At 54.8% G+C, this 20077-nt stretch overlaps 1 protein-coding gene across 3 annotated transcripts in view; it reads left to right on the plus strand.

Annotated features, from left to right (window-relative positions):
* The window catches only part of LOC116952775 (filamin-C), a 90820-nt gene extending 76838 nt beyond the window's left edge, over positions 1–13982 (plus strand). For all 3 annotated transcript variants that reach the window (XM_032972399.2, XM_032972400.2, XM_032972401.2), the window contains 13 exons: positions 251–424; positions 886–1047; positions 1621–1824; positions 2518–2670; positions 3744–3866; positions 4359–4625; positions 5720–5857; positions 6374–6489; positions 8553–8685; positions 9411–9587; positions 10560–10778; positions 11293–11499; positions 12228–13982. In XM_032972399.2, coding sequence (XP_032828290.1) covers positions 251–424; positions 886–1047; positions 1621–1824; positions 2518–2670; positions 3744–3866; positions 4359–4625; positions 5720–5857; positions 6374–6489; positions 8553–8685; positions 9411–9587; positions 10560–10778; positions 11293–11499; positions 12228–12415 — 2261 coding nt within the window. In that variant the 3' untranslated portion in view covers positions 12416–13982. The remainder of the gene's footprint in view (positions 1–250; positions 425–885; positions 1048–1620; positions 1825–2517; positions 2671–3743; positions 3867–4358; positions 4626–5719; positions 5858–6373; positions 6490–8552; positions 8686–9410; positions 9588–10559; positions 10779–11292; positions 11500–12227) is intronic.
* Positions 13983–20077: the final 6095 nt, after the last annotated feature.

The raw sequence follows: 20077 nt of genomic DNA on the forward strand, positions 1-20077 counted from the left end.
AATTGGCATGTTTTTTTTTTTACGTGACATACCTCACTATAATTGGCTGTGTCGGGCAGTGGCGGGTTTACCAACACATTAAAATTTACGTGATCTAACCCAAAAAAAAAAAGTATTATGAGCCACGTTCTCCACCATCAAAACCCTGGCCGCACGCTTTGAACGGACGACTGCCGAGCGGCGCTTTGCCCCCGACAGCCGGCGAAAGGCGACACACCACGGGAACATTTTGTCTTCGTGCATCCCCTAGGGGGGCTCTCCCTGGCGGTGGAGGGGCCGTCCAAGGCGGACATCACCTGCCAGGACAACAAGGACGGCACCTGCACGGTGTCGTACCTGCCAACGGCGCCGGGCGACTACAGCATCGTCGTCAAGTTTGACGACAAGCACATCTTGGGGAGCCCCTTCACGGCCAAAATCACCGGTAAGGGCGCGTGCGGAGAGACCCGCCAGAGAGTGTGCGTGCAACACCGCCCAAACCCTGGAAAGGGCGCTGTATAAATCCGCAGGGTCACTGGGGGCCCCCTGGTGGCCATTAGTGCGGCCCCTGACGTTGCGGCCCCCCCGAGAATACACAAAATGCGAAAAGACCACCCAGTCGTCGTGCTGTCAAACCCCCCGTGGTTTCACATGTGTGGTGGCCCCTCACGCTGATGATGGTTATCGGCGAAAGTGGGCCTCCGTCGGAGAATTAGTGAACAACACCGCCCTAACCCGTTGATGCGAGAGGTGTACAAAATGGTAAAGGCTTCACCGAGGGGATCTTTGTCTTTGTATCGAGTCTATACGTGCGTGTACGGGTATCGTTGTGTCTTTGCGCGTGTGCACGTGTGCACGACAACACGCGAACACATGCATGTGCGCGCGTCCGTCCGTTCCGTACAGGCGACGACTCCCTGCGCACGTCGCAGCTGAACGTGGGAACTTCCCAGGACGTCTCCCTGCAGATCCTGGAGACCGACCTCAGTCAGCTGTCGGCCTCCATCCTCGCGCCGTCTGGGCGAGAGGAGCCGTGCATTCTCAAGCGTCTCCATACGGGACACATCGGTACGCGTTCGCGCGCGAGCCTCCGCGAAGGCTTCCACCCCTTCGCCACGGGCACGTCCCAGCCGGGTTACGCCGGCCTCACGAGATATCTGGCTCGGGGGGGCCAAGCAAGGCCGGGGTGGGGGGGGGGGGCGGCAAGGCCTATAACGCGTTCGTCGCGCGTGACGTCGGTCAGTGCGCAACGCTCTCATGGCGCAAGGCCACGACCAAGGAGGGCGCTCGCGTTTCGCTTCGTCTGGGGGGGGAGTATGTCGGCGTGTGTGATCCCAGTTGGGTCATTCGCGGTGTCAGTTTTTTGTCAAACTCGTGGCGAATTTCGATGGCCAACTCTCTTCGAACAACGGCGCCACGGAATCTTTCGCGTGCGCTGCGAGCGACGGACGGCGCGTCGCATTGTCACGGTTGGCACACACCGCAGTATTAACCGGGGTGGCCTGCCGGATTCGAAAGGGCGAACCTCTGCGACTAGCGGCGAATGCCCCACCCCCAAACCTCCGCCCCTCGTGTAACCCACATCATCCACCTCCCCCACCCCCAACCGCTCCCCGTCGGCGCGTGCACGCGGGTTCGCAGGAATATCGTTCACGCCCAAGGAGATCGGCGAGCACCAGGTGAGCGTCAAGAAGGGCGGCCGCCACGTGGCCAACAGCCCCTTCACCGTGGTGGTGGGGCCCTCGGAGATCGGCGACGCGAGCCGCGTGCTCACGTCCGGCGCCGGCCTCGCCGAGGGGCAGACCTTCCAGCTGAGCGAGTTCGCCGTGGACACGCGCAACGCCGGTGAGGCCGAGGCCGTGGCCGTCGAGATGCTTCCCGTCGGTCGGTCGGTCGCACTCGCTCAAGCCCCGCCACGGGAGGAAGGAACCCGCGCGTGCTGTGGCGGCGGCGCCGCGATCGCCAATTGGGACGGCGTTTTTCCAGTGCAGTCAAAACGCAGGATTCATAAAAAATCGGGAGCTATAACACAGGCGACTTCATCCCAAGACGCTGCGCAGAAGCAGTGGGTGCATTTGATTTGATATGAGAGAGGCGGTCGGTCGTAGGCAGAGGAAAAGAGCCTGGACTTGCACAGGGCGCCGTTAGTTGACAGCGTGGATGACTGTTGGGGAAGAGAGTTCCTGACTGTTGGGGCCAGCAAAAAATATGATCGACCTCTCCTTGAGTGAAGCTTGAACGGGAGCTTCGACAGCAAGCGGGGGGGGGGGAGATTGCGTGGCGGGGAGTAGATTGAGATGTGGGGGGCAGAGGTAGAACAGCTCATGGACACGAGTAGTTAATTGAGAGGGAAGAGACGGAGCAGGCAAGCAAGCAGGCTGAGGCGAGTCCATGGAAGATCTTTAATTCTGTTAGTGCCATCTTTAAATCGATCTGGGGTTGAATTGAGATCCAGCGGAGTGGCTGGAGCATTTCATGGGGTGGCGGTGGTGATGCGGAGTGATTTACGGCGTGTTGTTGTGTGACTTCCCTTGCCAGGATATGGTGGCTTGAGTTTGGCCATCGAGGGGCCCAGCAAGGTGGACATTAACTGCGACGACCAAGAGGATGGGACCTGCAAGGTCTCCTATTGCCCCACCGAGCCGGGCAACTACATCGTCAGCATTAAGTTCGCCGACGAGCACGTGCCAGGTAACCTTGGCAATGCGCTTCTGGTTGCCGCGGAAACTTGACGCGAAAACGGATCGGGGGTCAGAGCGCCGGGTCGAGTTCAGATCCAGGTAGCCACCTGCGATGAGAGCATGCGGTCTCCATTGTAGCCAGTTGATGGTCTTCGCCCAGTCACGAATGATTGCACAGAGCGCCCATCGCAAATACAGTGAGGGAAAAAAGTATTAAATTGCAATTCAATTTATAACATTTTTGACATGCGTTTTTCTGGATTTTTTTGTTGTTATTCTGTCTCTCACTTTTCAAATAAACCTACCATTAAAATTATAGACTGATCATTTCTTTGTCAGTGGGCAAACGTTCAAAATCAGCAGGGGATCAAATACTTTTTTCCCTCACTGTAAACACGGCACCTTTGCACACTCAAGGCGCCTAAAAAGTGCCTTGGTTAAGTGATGTAATTAGCTGAACACGTGGGTGAACGGAGAGCGCTGGGGCATTATAGGTGGCCCCGGTGGCTGGGATGTCACTGCGCTGAGTTGGCACTGCTGAGAATCGCGGCTTCAAATCCAGATGGACGCCTCAAATTAAACTGGGCTCTCAGGTACAGAGAGATGTGCGTATGTATGTATGTGGAACTTCTTTTGTACCATACGTAGCCAACCGTTATCATCGTAAGTATGAGATGATGATGGTATCAGCCCGGTTACCAGTGACTGCACAGAAAAAAAAAACCCATAGCATTAAAAGTATTGTTTTTTAAACTGAATTTTGTTAAATTCCAGCTCTGAGAAGAAAAAAATATATGGGGAAATTCCAGTGCCCCTTGACAGGACCTTGGAAGTAGTTCTATGACATCTCCTTCCACGGGCCATTTTCTACCACGTGAGGCTTACACCGCTCTGTAAGAGAGACGATTGGAGAGTTGCCCCTGATGACACGACAATGATGCCAAAAGCAGTCTGGGAACACAACCCAGGGAGATTAAAAGAGAGAGAATTGAGAAACTCCGTTTCTCGTTGTACTTGTTTCACCCTCAACCTCACTGGGCCACGACCTGCGCCCCCCCCCCCCCTCTGGACGCCCCCCCCCAGGAAGTCCGTTCAGCGTGAAGGTGAGCGGCGAGGGCCGCATGAAGCAGACGGTGACGCGGAGGCAGCAGGCGCCGTCCGTGGCGTCCGTGGGGAGCACCTGCGACGTCGCCCTCAAGATTCCAGGTATCACCCCCCCCGCTACCCCCCCCCCCCCGTCACACTCACCATCCCCAACTCCCATCCTAGTGACAAACGCCGGCGTGGCATAACGAACGACGAATAAATTATTCGTAGCACCGGACTTGCAGGCCAGAGTACAACGGTTCAATCCCCTGACAGGGGTATGGACTGTTTTTGCCGTTGGTTTTTTTGCTGTTGTTCAAGCTTGGGAATTTGAATTTATAAGCTTTATCTATTTACGTATTTACTTTTAGTGGTTTGCTCACCTATCCTATACTTTGCGCTCCTGCCGTTTGTTTGTATTGGACACACTGTGGAAAAAGGGGCTTCGTAGCTCGTCGGATTTCTCCAGGATGAATAAAGATTTCCCATTCCGATTCTGAACAACGTTACGCCCTCTCCCATCCCCCTATGACACATGACTCGCCAACGTAATAAAAAAAAAACACCGAGCTTAAGAACCCTTGCCTCTGTGTGCCCGCACGTGCGGAACAGAAATCGACAAGGCCGAGCTGTCGGCCCAGGTGACGGGCCCGTCAGGCCTGCAGCAGCCGGCCGAGATCACTGAGAGCGGCGACAGCACCTACTGCGTGCGCTTCGTGCCGCAGGAGACCGGGCCTCACACGGTCAGCGTCAAGTACCACGGGCAGCACGTGCCGGGCAGCCCCTTCCAGTTCACCGTGGGGCCGCTGGGCGAGGGCGGCGCCCACAAGGTGCGGGCGAGCGGCCCGGGCCTGGAGAGGGGAGAGACCGGCGTGCCGGGTAAGACGGCGCGCGACGGTCGGCCCGGCCAGCTTTTAAAAGTAACCGTCGCACCAACTCCAGGCCATCCTCGCTAGCAGCAGCAGTGGCGGCGGCGGCTTTTGGCTGGCCATCGAACAACAAAGACGATCACTGCATCGTGCGCTATTAGTATGCGCTTCTCCGGCCCTTTGGAACGCTCTTCCTTCTGATATCAGGAAGCCACTGGAGATCTGCACTTTTAAATCTAGATAAAAAACTCATTTCTTTAGAATGGTTTGTTTATGTTTAGTTTGCTGTCCTCCCACCCGCACCTCCGATCAGCATGGTTGGCTACGTATGGTGCGAAAGAAGTTCAACATACGTACATACATACATAGAACTTCACGCGCGCCAGGCTCGGAGTGCATTATTGCCGGGATGCAAAAGTTGCCGAGTTTCTGGGAGGCTCAACGACGGAGGCAGCAGGGGCTCACCCCCCTCCCTCGGCCCCGCGTACTTTTCAAGAGCCGCGCTCAGCCTCGGTTACCGGCGCGGCCCCTAGAGTGAGAGGCCCTTCGCCATCTCCGATATTGCCCCTCCCCCCCCCACCGAATCTCCTCGGTCACTGCCAATTCCCTCCCTGTGCCACGCGAGCGTGAAGGCCACGAGTTGGGTAGCTCTGACTCGTTGGTCGGGGGCCTGACTATTAAAACAATTTTTTGTATTTTAGTTTAACCAGGGAAGGCTCACTGAGCTGTTTGGCTCTTTGTCATTTGCAACCTGGCCACAAATGATAGCTCAACGGAAGTGGCTGATTGTGTGGAAATTTAAAGCAGCCAAATCCTCTAAACGCGTGAGGTTGATTCTAAATGTGGAGGGAAACACCCAGAGGACCCAGAAAAAAATTCACGCGACCACGGGGAGAGAGAGAGAGAGACGCAAACTCCAAATATACAACAGGCATCAAGGGTCTGGATCGAACCCACAACCTCCTGTCTACCAGGCGAGGTAGTTAACATCTCCTAGCCATCACGGTGCCCTAGACTCGACAGGGCTGCCGTCACCTTGACTGACACTGCGACTGAAAAATAACAAACGCCGACTGAAACTAACACAACGACTGGCCCACACAGCCGAGTTCAGCATCTGGACGAGGGAGGCGGGGGCCGGGGGACTGTCGCTGGCCGTGGAGGGACCCAGCAAGGCCGACATCTCCTTCGAAGATCGCAACGACGGCTCTTGCGGCGTGTCGTACGTGGTGCAGGAACCCGGTAACGTGGCGCCCCGACATGCACGTGCGTGGGCGTCGGGCGTGTGTGCGTGTGTGCGTGTGTGTGGGGAGCGGTAGTGTAGCGGTGAGCGCTGCGCTGCGCTAGGAACCCGGCAACCCGTGTTCGATTCCCGTTCATGGCCAACACAACTTGACGATTATCTGAACCGGTTTCTGGGCATCCCCTAAGTCGACTCGGCTTTAAAAAGAGTACCTGGTGCGCTGTGTAAACATCAGCAATGGGGAGACAACGGTCTGCCGGGCGCGGTGCTGGCCACCCACCCTCTCGTGTGCTGCACCGGCCTCCATAAGTGCTGCTCGCGAACAGCACATGGCCCCAACGGCATTTTCTGAACCACGAGAGATGACGGCGGCAGCTTGGGGAGACCTTCAATTCTGACGTGGATTTTTTTTGTGGCTGCTGTTGACGCCGGTGGCAGTGGCGGTGGCGGTGACGGTGGCGGTGACGGTTGTCGCCGTTGTTGTCGTTTGTCGGCCGCGTGCCACCGCCACGCAGGTGACTACGAGGTGTCGGTGCGGTTCAACGAGGAGCACGTGCCGGACAGCCCCTTCCTGGTGCCCGTCGGCGCCCCCAGCGATGACGCGAGGCGCCTCACCGTCGCCAGCCTGCAGGTGAGGCGCCAGGGAAGCCTTTGTCCGTGTAAAAAAAACAAAAATAACAAAAAACCGCGAGCGTGTGCACGCCCGCACTTACGTGCCAGTGCTAATTAGCGACCGAAATTATTCGTCGGCAAAGTGGTTAGTTTTGCTTAGTCTGGTCAACGATGACTCTCGCGTGGACGAAAATCGTCCGGCACGACGAATGACTACGGCTCCTGCCTGCCAAACAACCAACAACGCGCGCCCGTCTACGACGAGACTAAATTACCGTGTCACCTCGTGTAACGTCATTACTCGAGTGCACCGAGGAGGACTGAAAATGGTAATTGGCTCCCAAAAAATATTTTTTTAAAAGGTAATGGCGCAGCCGCTGCAATACCTTGCTCACTGCTGGCAGAAGGGCATCCCGTAGAGGGAGCTCGATCTAGGCATGACCTAGATCGAGCTCACTGCTGGCCGCAGCAGCTGGAAGAGGCTCTATTTGTAGATACCACGATCCACCGAGTTCAACACCAATTAACTCTCCCTGATAATATTGGTGGGGGGGGGGCGGAGGGGGGTGCACGCCCCCTCACACCAAGATTTTAATAACTAACATCAGACTAACTCTGACACAACGACCGAGCGAATTGAGTCTACAACGACCGAACGAAGTCCGCAGCGTAAAGACGCGAGGGACGAGTCCGCAGGTTATCGTTGACTAGACTTAAGGCCGCGACCGACAAGCCATCCGGCTCGATTAACACTGGTCCACGTGTGCGTGCCTGCCCGCCGAGCGCGTGCACGTGCGCGTCCGCGCTTGGCGCCCGGTTAATGCCCAACAGCTTCAAATGCCGCCGGCCTCCTCCTCCTCCTCCTCCTTGTCGCCAAGAAATTGAAATCCCCAGAGACAATCCCATGCATACACGAGGGGATGACATTCGAAGATCGACATGCCTCTTCTCTTGAAGCTCTGGGCAGACATTAGCACGAGTGGCCACAGCACGACGTCACATATCCGCACCGACCAATTAACCGCCAAGTGCGCTGCATGCACGCCACGGTGCGACCGCTATTTTCTGCGGGCGTTCGCGTTCCCGACCGTTTCGCGCGTCCGCCTAAAGCTCGCGGCCGCCAGCGAGTCGGGGCGTGCGCGACGTTGTGCCGTGGCGCATGACAGATGCCCACTTCATGGGGCTTTGGAGGAGAAGGGTGGCGTTTCAAGCTGACAGGCAGAGTGGCAATTGCTTCCCTAGCGCCTCGTGTGAAGGCTGGTGGGCCGGTCCCGGTAACTCTGTGATTGTGTGTTGTGCGTACGATGCGTTTCTCAATACCGGTTGCTGCTCGTGTTACCGCAGTATGGCGATACTCCGAATTGTGTTGTGCAATCCACGGTAATCATTTCGTCTGTCTCAAGAACCGTCACTCTTCGTTGTATTTTTCTTAAATAATTTGCTGACAAAATATTTATGAAATTACACGCTCGATAATTAAAGTTGTAAATATAATCACCGTGCTGGTATTTGACAGCACGGGGATTCGATGACATCTTTGTGTGATTAAGTTAATTTTAGTATTTGTTGTGACCGCGCACACTGCGTTATCAGCGTTAAAGACATCGCTGCATAATTACATCGTGTAGACCGGTCTTTCTCAACTCCACCCCTCGTGTTCCCCGCACGGTACAGCTTTCCATGATTTCCAACCATCAGCCGCATGTAGTTGTGCAGTGGCTTAATTTGCATACGAGCAGAAAATTATGGTAATCACGGAAAGGCGGACGGACCATGGCGGGTCGCTTGAGAAACTCCGGTGTATATCCAACCTGCGCAGATTTCCACGGCTGTCCTGCTGTATAGCTCTCCGGTGTACGTGTGAGTGTTTGTGTGTCTTCGGGTTGTACCGCGCGCTGTCCCGCACGAGGTCCGGCGTTTCTGTCCACGTGGAGTGAAACGTCGGGACGGCGTGGCGGACATCACGCGGCGCAACGCGAGAACTCGCCGGACAGCTCCGCTGCTTTGGACGTTTTTTGCTCACGGTCGTCGGGATGTGTTTAATTGTGTTCCGCTAAACCGTGCAACGTGCCCATCTAATAGGAGTCAGGGTTAAAGGTCAACCACCCAGCATCCTTTGCAGTTCAACTCAACGGAGCCAAAGGGATGATTGACGCCAAGGTGCACGCACCCTCGGGAGCTGTCGAAGACTGTTTCGTGTCTGAGCTGGAATCTGGTAAAATGGGAAATGCACCACGCCACTCCGTAACGCTCCCTTCTGCACGGCGCCATGCTGCACGACCCACCCCGCACCACCCCAATCCGCGCCACTCCGCACCACGGCACTCTGCAGCATCTCACTCCACGCTGCACCACGCACAACATCCGCACCGCCCCACTCCGCACCATCTGCAAGACGTGGCCTGGCGGTATGAAGGAGGAGGACTTGGAAGGGTGAAATGTAGACCTGCTTGAAGCGATCGCCACGACCGGCTGGAGGAAAGAGAGACGAAGACGTTTGTCCCGCCTCATCGTCAGAAGCCATGTGACAACGGACAGAAGAGGAGAGAGATAGATACATATATATAAAATCACACATTGTACTATATTCTATTGTATTTGTATATATGTGTTCATGTGAAATATGCGCCATCTGCTTCATGACGTTATTCGTGACGTCCTTATAGTGTGCCAGTGTAAAATTTTGCCAAACTCAAATTTACTAAATTGGGTAAAACCACATTGTGAACATTGGTCCCGACCACCGAACTACATTTGTCACTCAAACACGGCGCCCTTCGCGAAATCCTTGCGCTGCGGGTACGCCGCCGATACTAAATGTCCTCTTTTTGTTTCGTTATCGTTACACGTGGCTCTTGGTGGGCGTTCTCCCCTTGCGTTCCTCCCTTCTCCGCCTCCTCTTCCTACTCCCCCCCACCCCCCCTTCCGTCGCAAACGCAGACAAGTACGCCATTCGCTTTATCCCGCGGGAGAATGGCGTGCACACGATAGAGGTGAAGTTCAACGGGAGCCACATCCCAGGGAGCCCCTTTAAGGTTCGGGTCGGCGACCCCGGCCAGACCGGGGACCCTGGGCTCGTCTCTGCGTACGGACCCGGACTGGAGGGGGGCATTACCGGTGAGTGCCGCAACAAGATAAAGATCACCCACGTAGTCTGCAGTGGACTCGTGGAGCAAGCACTGTTAAGTGAGCACCTGTGAAGGCCTGCACAGGTCCTCGTACACGAAGGGGGTGGGTGGCCAACATCACTCTAGGCTGCCTTTGTCTCCCCCAATGATGATGTTTACACACCGGACCAGGTACTGATTTGAGGGCGAGTCGACCTCGGGGAGGCCCAGAACCGGTTCAGATAATCGTCACTTGCGTTGGCCTTCAAAGGAATCCAACTCGGGTCGCTGAGTTCGTAGCGAAGCGCGCTAACAGTTGCACTGCCGCTGCCACACTTATGTACGCACGCGTAGTTGGGCGGTGACATCGCCGCAGCGATTGTGCCAGGCTAGGTGCGTTTCATGCCAGGCTCGGTGAAGTGCGGACATCACGGGACCAGAGCCGTCCGTAGGGTAGACGGCGAATTGGGGCGACTGCCCCGGGCCCCGCGCTTTGGGGGGGCCCCTGCGCTTCGATGGCAGATATAACAATTCCGGTTTAGTTTGAAATCGCACCGTGTGGGGGGCCCACACGGTGCGATTTGCCCCGAGTCCCGCACCCCCTTCCCCCCCTAAGGAGCGGCCCAGCCCGGGACAGACGCAGGTGCCTCGGGTTGCACCCTGCCTGTCGGCTTGAATCACCACCGCACTCTGGCGACTCATCGCAGTGCAGCACAACACCGCACAGGCGGGCGTGTGAAAAGGTCGGATACGTGAAACGTTCGCAAGACAGCGACAGTTACTCCACGGAGAGCACAAATGGGTCACCGGGGCCAAAAGTCGGAGCGCGATCTGCACAACATGAGGGCGGGGGAAAAGACGCGGCGGCTCGGGAGAGAAAACGAAACGCGCGCGACAGTCCGGGCGCACGCGAGCGGAGAGGCAGGGACGAGCCGAGTCGCGACCGAGCGTGCGCCGCCGCCGGCACGACCCTTGCGCGCAGGGGCGACGCTCGACTTCGTCGTGAACGTGAGCAAGGCGGGACCGGGCGCCCTCGCCGTCACCATCGACGGGCCCTCCAAGGTCAAGCTGGACTGCGTTGAGTGCCCCGAGGGCTACAGGGTCACCTACGTGCCCATGGCGCCCGGCAACTACCTCATCACGGTCAAGTACGGGGGACCCCACCACATCGTCGGCAGCCCCTTCAAGGCCAAGGTCACCGGTGGGTGCTCGGCCTCGACCCGGGGGCCTCTGCATTGAACGGCCGCTAGTCCGGGAGAGTGGGGGGGGAGCCTCGGTCTTCACCAAATACCGCGCCGTGCAATTGACGCGCACCTCGGCGTTATCCGGCGGATAACCTGAACGGTGACCTTTACCTTGGTCACAGTGAGCATGCCAACGTTGGTACGTGGCTGGAACCAACGCTGACCCGATGGCTTGGCCCCAACCTTCCACGTTTTACACGGGGGGGCAACGCAACGCCCGCCCCTGTGTGCGCCGCGCACGCCGGGGCAAGACGCCTCGGTGGACGTCGGGTCCGAGTTCCGGAGTCGGACGCCGCGGCGAGGATGCTTGCAGCGACGGAGTAAACGTCGTATTTTCGGCGGGCCGTTAAGAGGGCAGCGAACATAGGGACACCGCGGAGAAAGTCTGCGAGGAACGAGCGTCGCGGCCTGCGCCGCCGACTTTGGTCGCTCCCGAACTTGCGTCCTCCTCCTCCCCCCCCTCCCCGACAGGTCCGCGTCTGGCCGGAGGCCACAGCCTTCACGAGACGTCCTCGGTGCTGGTGGAGAGCGTCACGCACTCGTCCACCGTCAACGCCGTGAGCGCCGGCCTCCCGCGCTTCGCCTCGGACGCCAGCAAGGCGGTGTCGCGAGGCACGGGCCTCGGCAAGGCCTACGTGGGCCAGAAGAACAGCTTCAGCGTCGACTGCAGCAAAGCCGGCGAGTGCACCGCAGCGCCGTTCGATCGCCCGGGGTCACGGCCGCGTTTTTTTTTTACCGGCGGAGACTCGAGAGGAGGATTTCCCTCACTCTGCTTTCTTTTTGCACGTGTGGGACTGGCACTGTCAGAATCAGAATATTTATGCTGGAGGAATCCGATGACCTATAAAAGCTCTGTTTTACGGATGTCCAGTAAATGTCCAGTCCTGTCAGGTGTCGTACCTTGGGTGGGATACATTGATTTAGTACTTGAATGGTAGCCTGTTTGGGTATTAGCAGCCGCTGTCGGGTCAGGCTGGCTAGCAAGTGGCCAGGCGATGAAATACAACAATGTTGACGTATTTGGTCTGCACACGCCACCACCTTTTTTCAAATGCTAACTATTTATTCAACTAAAAGTCTTTTTATTTTTCCAGGTAAGGCCCACTGAGCTATACAGCTCTTTCTGAGAAGCGACCTGGTCACAGATGATAGCTCAACGAAGTGGCTTTTTGTGTGTAAATGTATAGCAGCTAAATGCTCTAAACGTGTGATGTTGATTCTAAATGTGGAGGGAAAAAATGGACCCAGAGAAAAATCTACATGTCCACGGGGAGAGAGAGAGAGACACACAAACTATAAATATACAGCAGGTGTCAGGGTCGAGATCGAACCCACGACATCCTGCATACCAGGCGAGGTAGTTAACATCTCACCGCCCCCTCCCCCCCCCGCCCACCCCCGCGCAGGAAACAACATGCTGCTGGTGGGAGTGCACGGACCGCAGACGCCGTGCGAGGAGGTGCACGTGAAGCACATGGGCAACCGTCACTACAGCGTGACGTACACGGTGAAGGAGCGTGGGGACTACGTGCTCATCGTGAAGTGGGGAGACGACCACATCCCCGGCAGCCCCTTCCGGGTCAACGTGCCCTGAGCCAGTTTGCCGGAGATGCCCGTCCGTCGTCGTTCTCGCTTCCAACTCGAGAACACAAATGTATTAATGGAGACCAAAAAATTACGTAGATGTTCCGCCCTCCCCCCCCGCCTCCCACTAATATCTTTACAAAATGTGACCCGACCAGGTGAGCCAACAAAGTGTTGAAATCAAGCGATTGGTTGGTTGACTGCTCGCTCGTGACACCTACTGACGGATCAGTGTGATTGCAGGGTTCCGTCAAAAGCATCGCCATGCCAGCGGCGATGCATTCGGGAAACGCACGTCCGCCAATGTGTCGTTCAACTCGAGGGCCGAAAAGTCTCGCCTAAAATAATTTGCGTCTCGCCGAAATATTTCCTTGTTAGGCGTCACGCGCCACGACGCCGTTCCCAGCATTCCCGCCCTGCAACGTCGCGACCGAGAGTTGCTGAACGTCGTCCGCGCGCTGCCAAAGCACACCGAGCGGCGGATACCTCATCCGCGCAGTTCGGCGCTCCTGTTCAGACGGGGATGACCGACGCGTGACGCCCGTGTGCGTGCGTGCGTGCGCACCGTCATCGCGTTGGCAGCCCCCCACACCCCAATCCCCCTTTTTTCCCCCCGCATCGCGTTGTAACCTCCGCCACCCGCACGCCGCTTCACGCGAATCGCCGCGCACAAACACAAACGATGTATTTAAAAAAAAAAGTGAATGCGACCCAGTTTCTTCTTACGTTTCTTGTTTTTTGTTGTTGTTGTTGTTCGTAATCGACACTCAACACGACTGTACGCCCCCCGCGCGCACGCGTGCCCGCGCGGTCATAAAGTGCTCGCATGAAGGAAGGGACGTAGTCATCCGGACCCAGTCACTGCCAGGGACTTAAGCTACCTTTCTGTTTTCATTCGGCCGCGTCAAAATCCCCCGCCAATCAAACGTCTCTGCTGAGACCGCACGATCGCGTTTTCCACCCCCGCTTAAGGTTTTTTGCACCGCCTTGTTTTGCTCGCGTCTCGGTCGATCGGCAGGGGTGCCGGGGGGGAACAAAGCGTGGGCCACTCCCCACCTCTTTCCACGAACCTCTGTCCAGCATGGGGAAGAGTAACCCCCCCCCCCCCCCCCCCGCGCCACGGATGCAATCCACAGGGCCTCTCAGAGCTCTGGGCGAGTGGCGGCCACCCTTCCGCCAGCGTTTGGCGCCAGCGAGCACTTGCAGGGCTGCGCCTTTACCTCGTCGAGCTGCTTTGTAGCGCGACGCCTACGGCGCACGGGACTGCCACGACCGAGCGACCGAGTCGGTTGATAGCCCGAGCACACGCTCACTAAATTCATTCCCAGGTGCCCAGTGCGTTTGTCCTCACCGCGCCAACGGTCTTCACGTTGTTGCGCCACGTGGATATAGCGCGCCGCTTGACGCGCGGATTTTGCCGAGCCTTGTACGCCGAGGGCAGGAAATGACACTTCTATACAGGATAGTTCTGTTTGCGTTGCATTTTATACTTTACGTACCTGTTGTGCATCCTTTCAAGTATCGCTTCATATTATAAATACTGCTCGGCTAATAAACAACGCTTAATTTTGGTTAAATATTCCGGCTGTTGCTTTTGTTTCTGTGCCGATTAAATGCTCCTCCTCTCGCCGATTGGTCGATTCGCGACCTTGCAGCAGTCGCTCCGCGGTTCACGAGTTGCTCCATGGACCCCGGCGACCCGAGTTCGATGCCCAGCCGTGGCATCTACCATCGGTGGTGAGCGAATATCCGAGCCGGTCCTGGGCCCAACGCTGTCTTACCAACCCGCCGCTGACCAGAGTATCGAAGTACCACGGTCAAACAGCCCCTGTGGGGCACTGCCCGTCATCCAGCAGTGGATTGACAACACTGATGGTTTGTTTTAGAAAGACGTGGCGTGGGAAAAGAAGAAGAGAAAATGCAACAGAATTATCGTCGCGTCCTGTTGTAAACACTGAAACGCACACGCGCCCTACAAAAACAAATCAAAGCGAGGAGTGAGTTACACGGCATTTAGCAGTGCTGCACATAACTCCACGTGCCAATGCGCAGGTCAAATTACGCGGCTAAGCAGACGAGGGATATTCCCAGCGCTTCACTTTAGCCGGATTATTCCACAAAACGATGTTTGGCGAATTACGGTGCGCAAGCCACAACCATCCAGCGGTGTTGTCTCCCCATGATTGATATACTTCCTCATTGGGATCATATGAATATAGGGCACAGTAATGCATGTAGCGTGTTCGCCAGTGGCAGTGCCTTATGTCCGACAATCCAAACTGCAGGAGGCGTTTCGGAAATTGTCGAGAAAGATGAAAAGCAGCATCCCTGTGCAAGGAACAGTCTCGTCGCCAGTGAGCATTTGTGAATTCGCCAACGCGAGCGCAGTGCAGTAAGAACACAGCGTTGTACTAAAGCAGGGGGGAGACGACATCAAGTTATATATATACATTGTGATCTCAAAAAAAAGTCGAGGGTTTTGAACTGACTATGAAAACAATCGTTCACCGAAAGGTAGGAATGACATTGTGATGTTTGTGTGTGTTTTTGTTAAGTTAACTATTTTAGGAAAGAGCAACGTGAATGTTCAAAAGCCAATTATTGCTTTTGCAAATCGAAGAAAATAACGAAAAATAAAATTCCAAAGAATCTTATCAATAAAAGGCACAAGGCTGTGAATTGTGTGAGGGGTCGGCACAACCACCGGCTTTTAAGTCGACTTCCCAACACGTGTCAAATAATGTAATGATCTATTTTATCGAAAGCAGCTAACGTCTCGCCACGGTGGCGAGATGTTAACTGTCTCACCAGGTATACATGAGGTCGTGGGTTCGATCCGGACCTTGATGCTTGTATATTACGAGTTTGCAAGTTCTCCCCGTGGTCGCGTGGATTTTTCTCCGGGTCCTCCGATTTTTCCCTCCACATTTGGAATTAACATCACGCGTTTGGAGTATCTGGCTGCTATACATTTCCACGTGATAAGCCACTTCGTTGCGCTATCATTTGTGGCCAGGTCGCGTCTGAAAAAGAGCTATACAGCTCCGTGAGCCTTATCTGGTAAAATAAAATTAAAAAAATACTTGAGTTTAGTTGAATATATACGTGAATACATCGCACCAGGGAACCAGCATGTACGTGACTGACAGCCTAAACCTCTGCCGAGCAGTCTGCACACTCCAAGGACAACAAATTCACGTAGAGATGACCACGAACACTTAAACGTTGACACTAGAGACCTAAGCGATGCTCTAACTCAGTGCCGGATGATCCTAGTCGCAAAAGTAGCTACTACACATGTACACATGTGTAGTAGCTCCACATGTAGTAGTTACGGGCCCCGCACTTTCAAGGGCCCCGCGCTAAATGCTTTGAAGCTATCAATTCCGGTTCAGTGATTCTGCACTTGCTCTATTACTATAGTACTATACCGCCTTCAAATGTATGAACGACTGGGTGTTTAAGGTTAGCGATTTGTCGTATTATCTGGCTGTATAGCGGATGAAAAGAATGCAATTACTTTACCATGCAAGTTAATAATTTGTGCTTTAATATTTGTGTTTTTATTTAGGGTCCCTTTACAACATATGCTACAGGCCCCGCACTAGCTTAATCCGGCACTGACCTAACCCAGGAAGTCGGTCAAAAAAGAAACCCCACCAGCAGTATTTCAAGAGCACTGTGGTGGTGGTGAATCTGAGACGGTGACTCCTTCATAAATAATGAATAAAGTCACGAAGCAGCCCTTGAACGAGCGAGCAGGCGGCTCCGTATACCCGCAGTTTTTCCGACCCCCGCGATCTGACCCAAAGGAAACTAAAAAAAACGGATCGTGCTGTTCGTGAAAGTCTACGTAGAAAATTGAGAGAGTGCTGTGTGGCAAGGTTCCCTATTCAGTGATAAAGAGGGAGGCCCGTCCGGACGGGCGAGGGTGATGTGACACATTCAAACCCCGTCTGACGTGGAACGAAAAACGCTCGCTTGTGGTTTATGTGGAGCCAGAACGGAGTTCTGTTCATCTTGGAAGGAAACAGTGGACTGTATATAATATTGATTTTTTTAGTTAAATAGGGAGAGCTAAAGCCTTAACACCTGGCAAACCAGCGTAATTTGCTTTCACTAATCTGGCGGATAATTTAATCTTGAAGGTTCATAGAGTTTACCAGCATAAATACACGCCCATTGATATTGTTCTGGAAAGCCAATACGGTTGACGAACTAAACTATGCCATCGTTGTGCGTGAATGTGGATAAACAGAACCACTCCCTCGCCTGACTCAACCAGTCACCAACTCACCCGCGACTCTCAACCAGCCTAGGCGAGTTAAATGCACACCCGATCTCCACACAAACACCACCACCACCATCATCATGATCATCTTGAGAAACTCCCCCGCGAAGAAGTCCCATCATGCCTGCCAGAGCGTCGCCCCAACGCTCCCAAGGCGTTGGGGCCGCGGGAGGCGCCACCACGGGTTTTTGTCCACGACGAGAAGTGACGACCTCACGTGGGGAGAATCCCACGGCTGAACCCACGGACGGCCGAACCTGGACGGGCGCCCCTGACGGGCCCGTTCGAGATCCACACTTCGCCTGCGTGGACAAGAACAGCCGCCAGCGGCAGCGAGGAGGAGCTATAGCCCCTCCATCCGTCTTTGCAACACGCCCGCACAAAACCACCACGCACCTCCCAGCCACCACCACCACGCACCTCCCCTAACCACCACCACGCGCCTCCCACCCACCACCACCACGCACCTCCCACCCACCACCACCACCACGCACCTCCCACCCACCACCACCACGCACCACCCACCACCACCACCACGCACCTCCCACCCACCACCACGCACCACCCACCACCACCACTACGCACCTCCCAGCCACCACCCACCACCACGCACCTCCCAGCCACCACCCACCACCACCACCACGCACCTCCCAGCCACCACGCACCACCCACCACCACGCACCTCCCAGCCACCACCCACCACCACGCACCTCCCAGCCACCACCCACCACCACCACGCACCTCCCAGCCACCACCCACCACCACGCACCTCCACTTTGCCAGAATGCTCTCGCAACGCCCATCCGTGGCACGGTTTTTAAAAGGGGCGCTTTATGACGGGCCGCGCGATTGTAAACGATAGAGCGGATAAGCGACGGTGACGCCGAATTAATTATCGGGTAATAAAGGTGTCAATTTCGAGTCCTTTACGCAAACTCAGATTTTTGTTTCAATATTTAGACTGCAGGAGGAATCCGATGAGCTGTGAAGCTCTTTTATCCACAGAATGATGTCCGGCATGGACCATGACACTTGGATTGTTGATATTGGTGCCGGTTCCTTGAGACGTGCTCGTTGGACAACCAAACATAAATCATGAATATTTTAGTAACCAGCTAAAGTAGACCCACTGAGCCGTGTAGCTCTCTTTCAGAGGCGACCTGGCCACACACGGATACCTAATCGAAGTGGCTTCGGTATGATCACATGCGAAACGTGCAAAGTTGCCAAATTAAATTATCACGCTCATCGTCGTAGGTGACGCCAAAGGAAAGAGAAAAAAAAATGAAGATATACATCGTGGTTGTGGTATGCGTCCAAAAAGAAGTCAGAGAGCACTGACCGTAGTAGCTACTAGTAGTAGTAGCTACTACACATGTAGTAGCTACTAGTACTACTACGAGTGTAGCTACTACACATGTAGTAGCTACATATGTGTAGTAGCTACACATGTAGTAGCTGCATATGTAGTAGCTACATATGTAGCGCCGGATGATCCTCGTAGCATAAGTAGCTACACATGTAGTAGCGACACATGGAGTAGTAGCTACAGGCCCCGCACTTTCAAGGGCCCCGCGCTAAATGCTTTCAAGCTATCAATTCTGGTTCAGTGATTCTGCACTTGCTCTATGACTATAGTACTATACCGCCTTCAACTTTTATTGAATGAATGGGTGTTTAAGGTTATCGATTTGTCGTATTATCTGGCTGTATAGCAAATGAAAGAATACAATTACTTTACTGTGCAAGTTAAACATTTGTCATTTTATATTTATCTATTTTTAGGGCCCCTTTATAACATATGCTCCAGGCCCTGCACTAGCTTCATCCGGCACTGAATACAGGTGTCAATCACCCGTGATTAAACTGGGGACATCAAGTTGATGGTCAATCCCCAGTCACCAATGACCGCACAAAATGAAACAACGCTCGGCTAGTTTTTATTTTACACTTAACTTGGCAAAATTCCAACTCTGGGAATGTTTCAGTGCCAGTGTGGCTGTTAGGCGATGGGAATGTTTCAGTGCCAGTGTGGCTGTTGGGCAATGGGAATGTTTCAGTGCCAGTGTGGCTGTTAGGCGATGGGAATGTTTCAGTGCCAGTGTGGCTGTTGGCCGATGGGAATGTTTCAGTGCCAGTGTGGCTGATAGGCGATGGGAATGTTTCAGTGCCAGTGTGGCTGTTGGCCGATGGGAATGTTTCAGTGCCAGTGTGGCTGTTAGGCGATGGGAATGTTTCAGTGCCAGTGTGGCTGTTGGCCGATGGGAATGTTTCAGTGCCAGTGTGGCTGTTAGGCGATGGGAATGTTTCAGTGCCAGTGTGGCTGTTAGGCGATGGGAATGTTTCAGTGCCAGTGTGGCTGATAGGTGAGGGGAATGTTTCAGTGCCAGTGTGGCTGATAGGCGATGGGAATGTTTCAGTGCCAGTGTGGCTGTTGGCCGATGGGAATGTTTCAGTGCCAGTGTGGCTGTTAGGCGATGGGAATGTTTCAGTGCCAGTGTGGCTGTTAGGCGATGGGAATGTTTCAGTGCCAGTGTGGCTGTTGGGCGATGGGAATGTTTCAGTGCCAGTGTGGCTGTTGGGCGATGGGAATGTTTCAGTGCCAGTGTGGCTGTTGGTCGATGGGAATGTTTCAGTGCCAGTGTGGCTGTTAGGCGATGGGAATGTTTCAGTGCCAGTGTGGCTGTTAGGTGATGGGAATGTTTCAGTGCCAGTGTGGCTGTTAGGCGATGGGAATGTTTCAGTGCCAGTGTGGCTGTTAGGCGATGGGAATGTTTCAATGCCAGTGTGGCTGTTAGGCGATGGGAATGTTTCAGTGCCAGTGTGGCTGTTGGCCGATGGGAATGTTTCAGTGGCAGTGTGGCTGTTAGGCGATGGGAATGTTTCAGTGCCAGTGTGGCTGTTGGCCGATGGGAATGTTTCAGTGCCAGTGTGGCTGTTGGTCGATGGGAATGTTTCAGTGCCAGTGTGGCTGTTAGGCGATGGGAATGTTTCAGTGCCAGTGTGGCTGTTAGGCGATGGGAATGTTTCAGTGCCAGTGTGGCTGTTGGCCGATGGGAATGTTTCAGTGCCAGTGTGGCTGATAGGCGATGGGAATGTTTCAGTGCCACTGTGGCTGTTGGGCGATGGGAATGTTTCAGTGCCAGTGTGGCTGTTAGGCGATGGGAATGTTTCAGTGCCAGTGTGGCTGTTAGGCGATGGGAATGTTTCAGTGCCAGTGTGGCTGTTAGGCGATGGGAATGTTTCAGTGCCAGTGTGGCTGTTAGGCGATGGGAATGTTTCAGTGCCAGTGTGGCTGTTAGGCGATGGGAATGTCTATGGCCCCAGCAGGGCGTGCACAAAATTGAGGAGCGGTGGTGTAGCAGGTTCGAGCTACGCTGC

The sequence above is a fragment of the Petromyzon marinus genome, chromosome 48 (genome assembly GCF_048934315.1).
Source record: "Petromyzon marinus isolate PM22_M1 ecotype Great Lakes invasive population chromosome 48, UKy_Petmar_22M1.pri1.0, whole genome shotgun sequence".
In the NCBI taxonomy this organism is placed as follows: domain Eukaryota; kingdom Metazoa; phylum Chordata; class Hyperoartia; order Petromyzontiformes; family Petromyzontidae; genus Petromyzon; species Petromyzon marinus.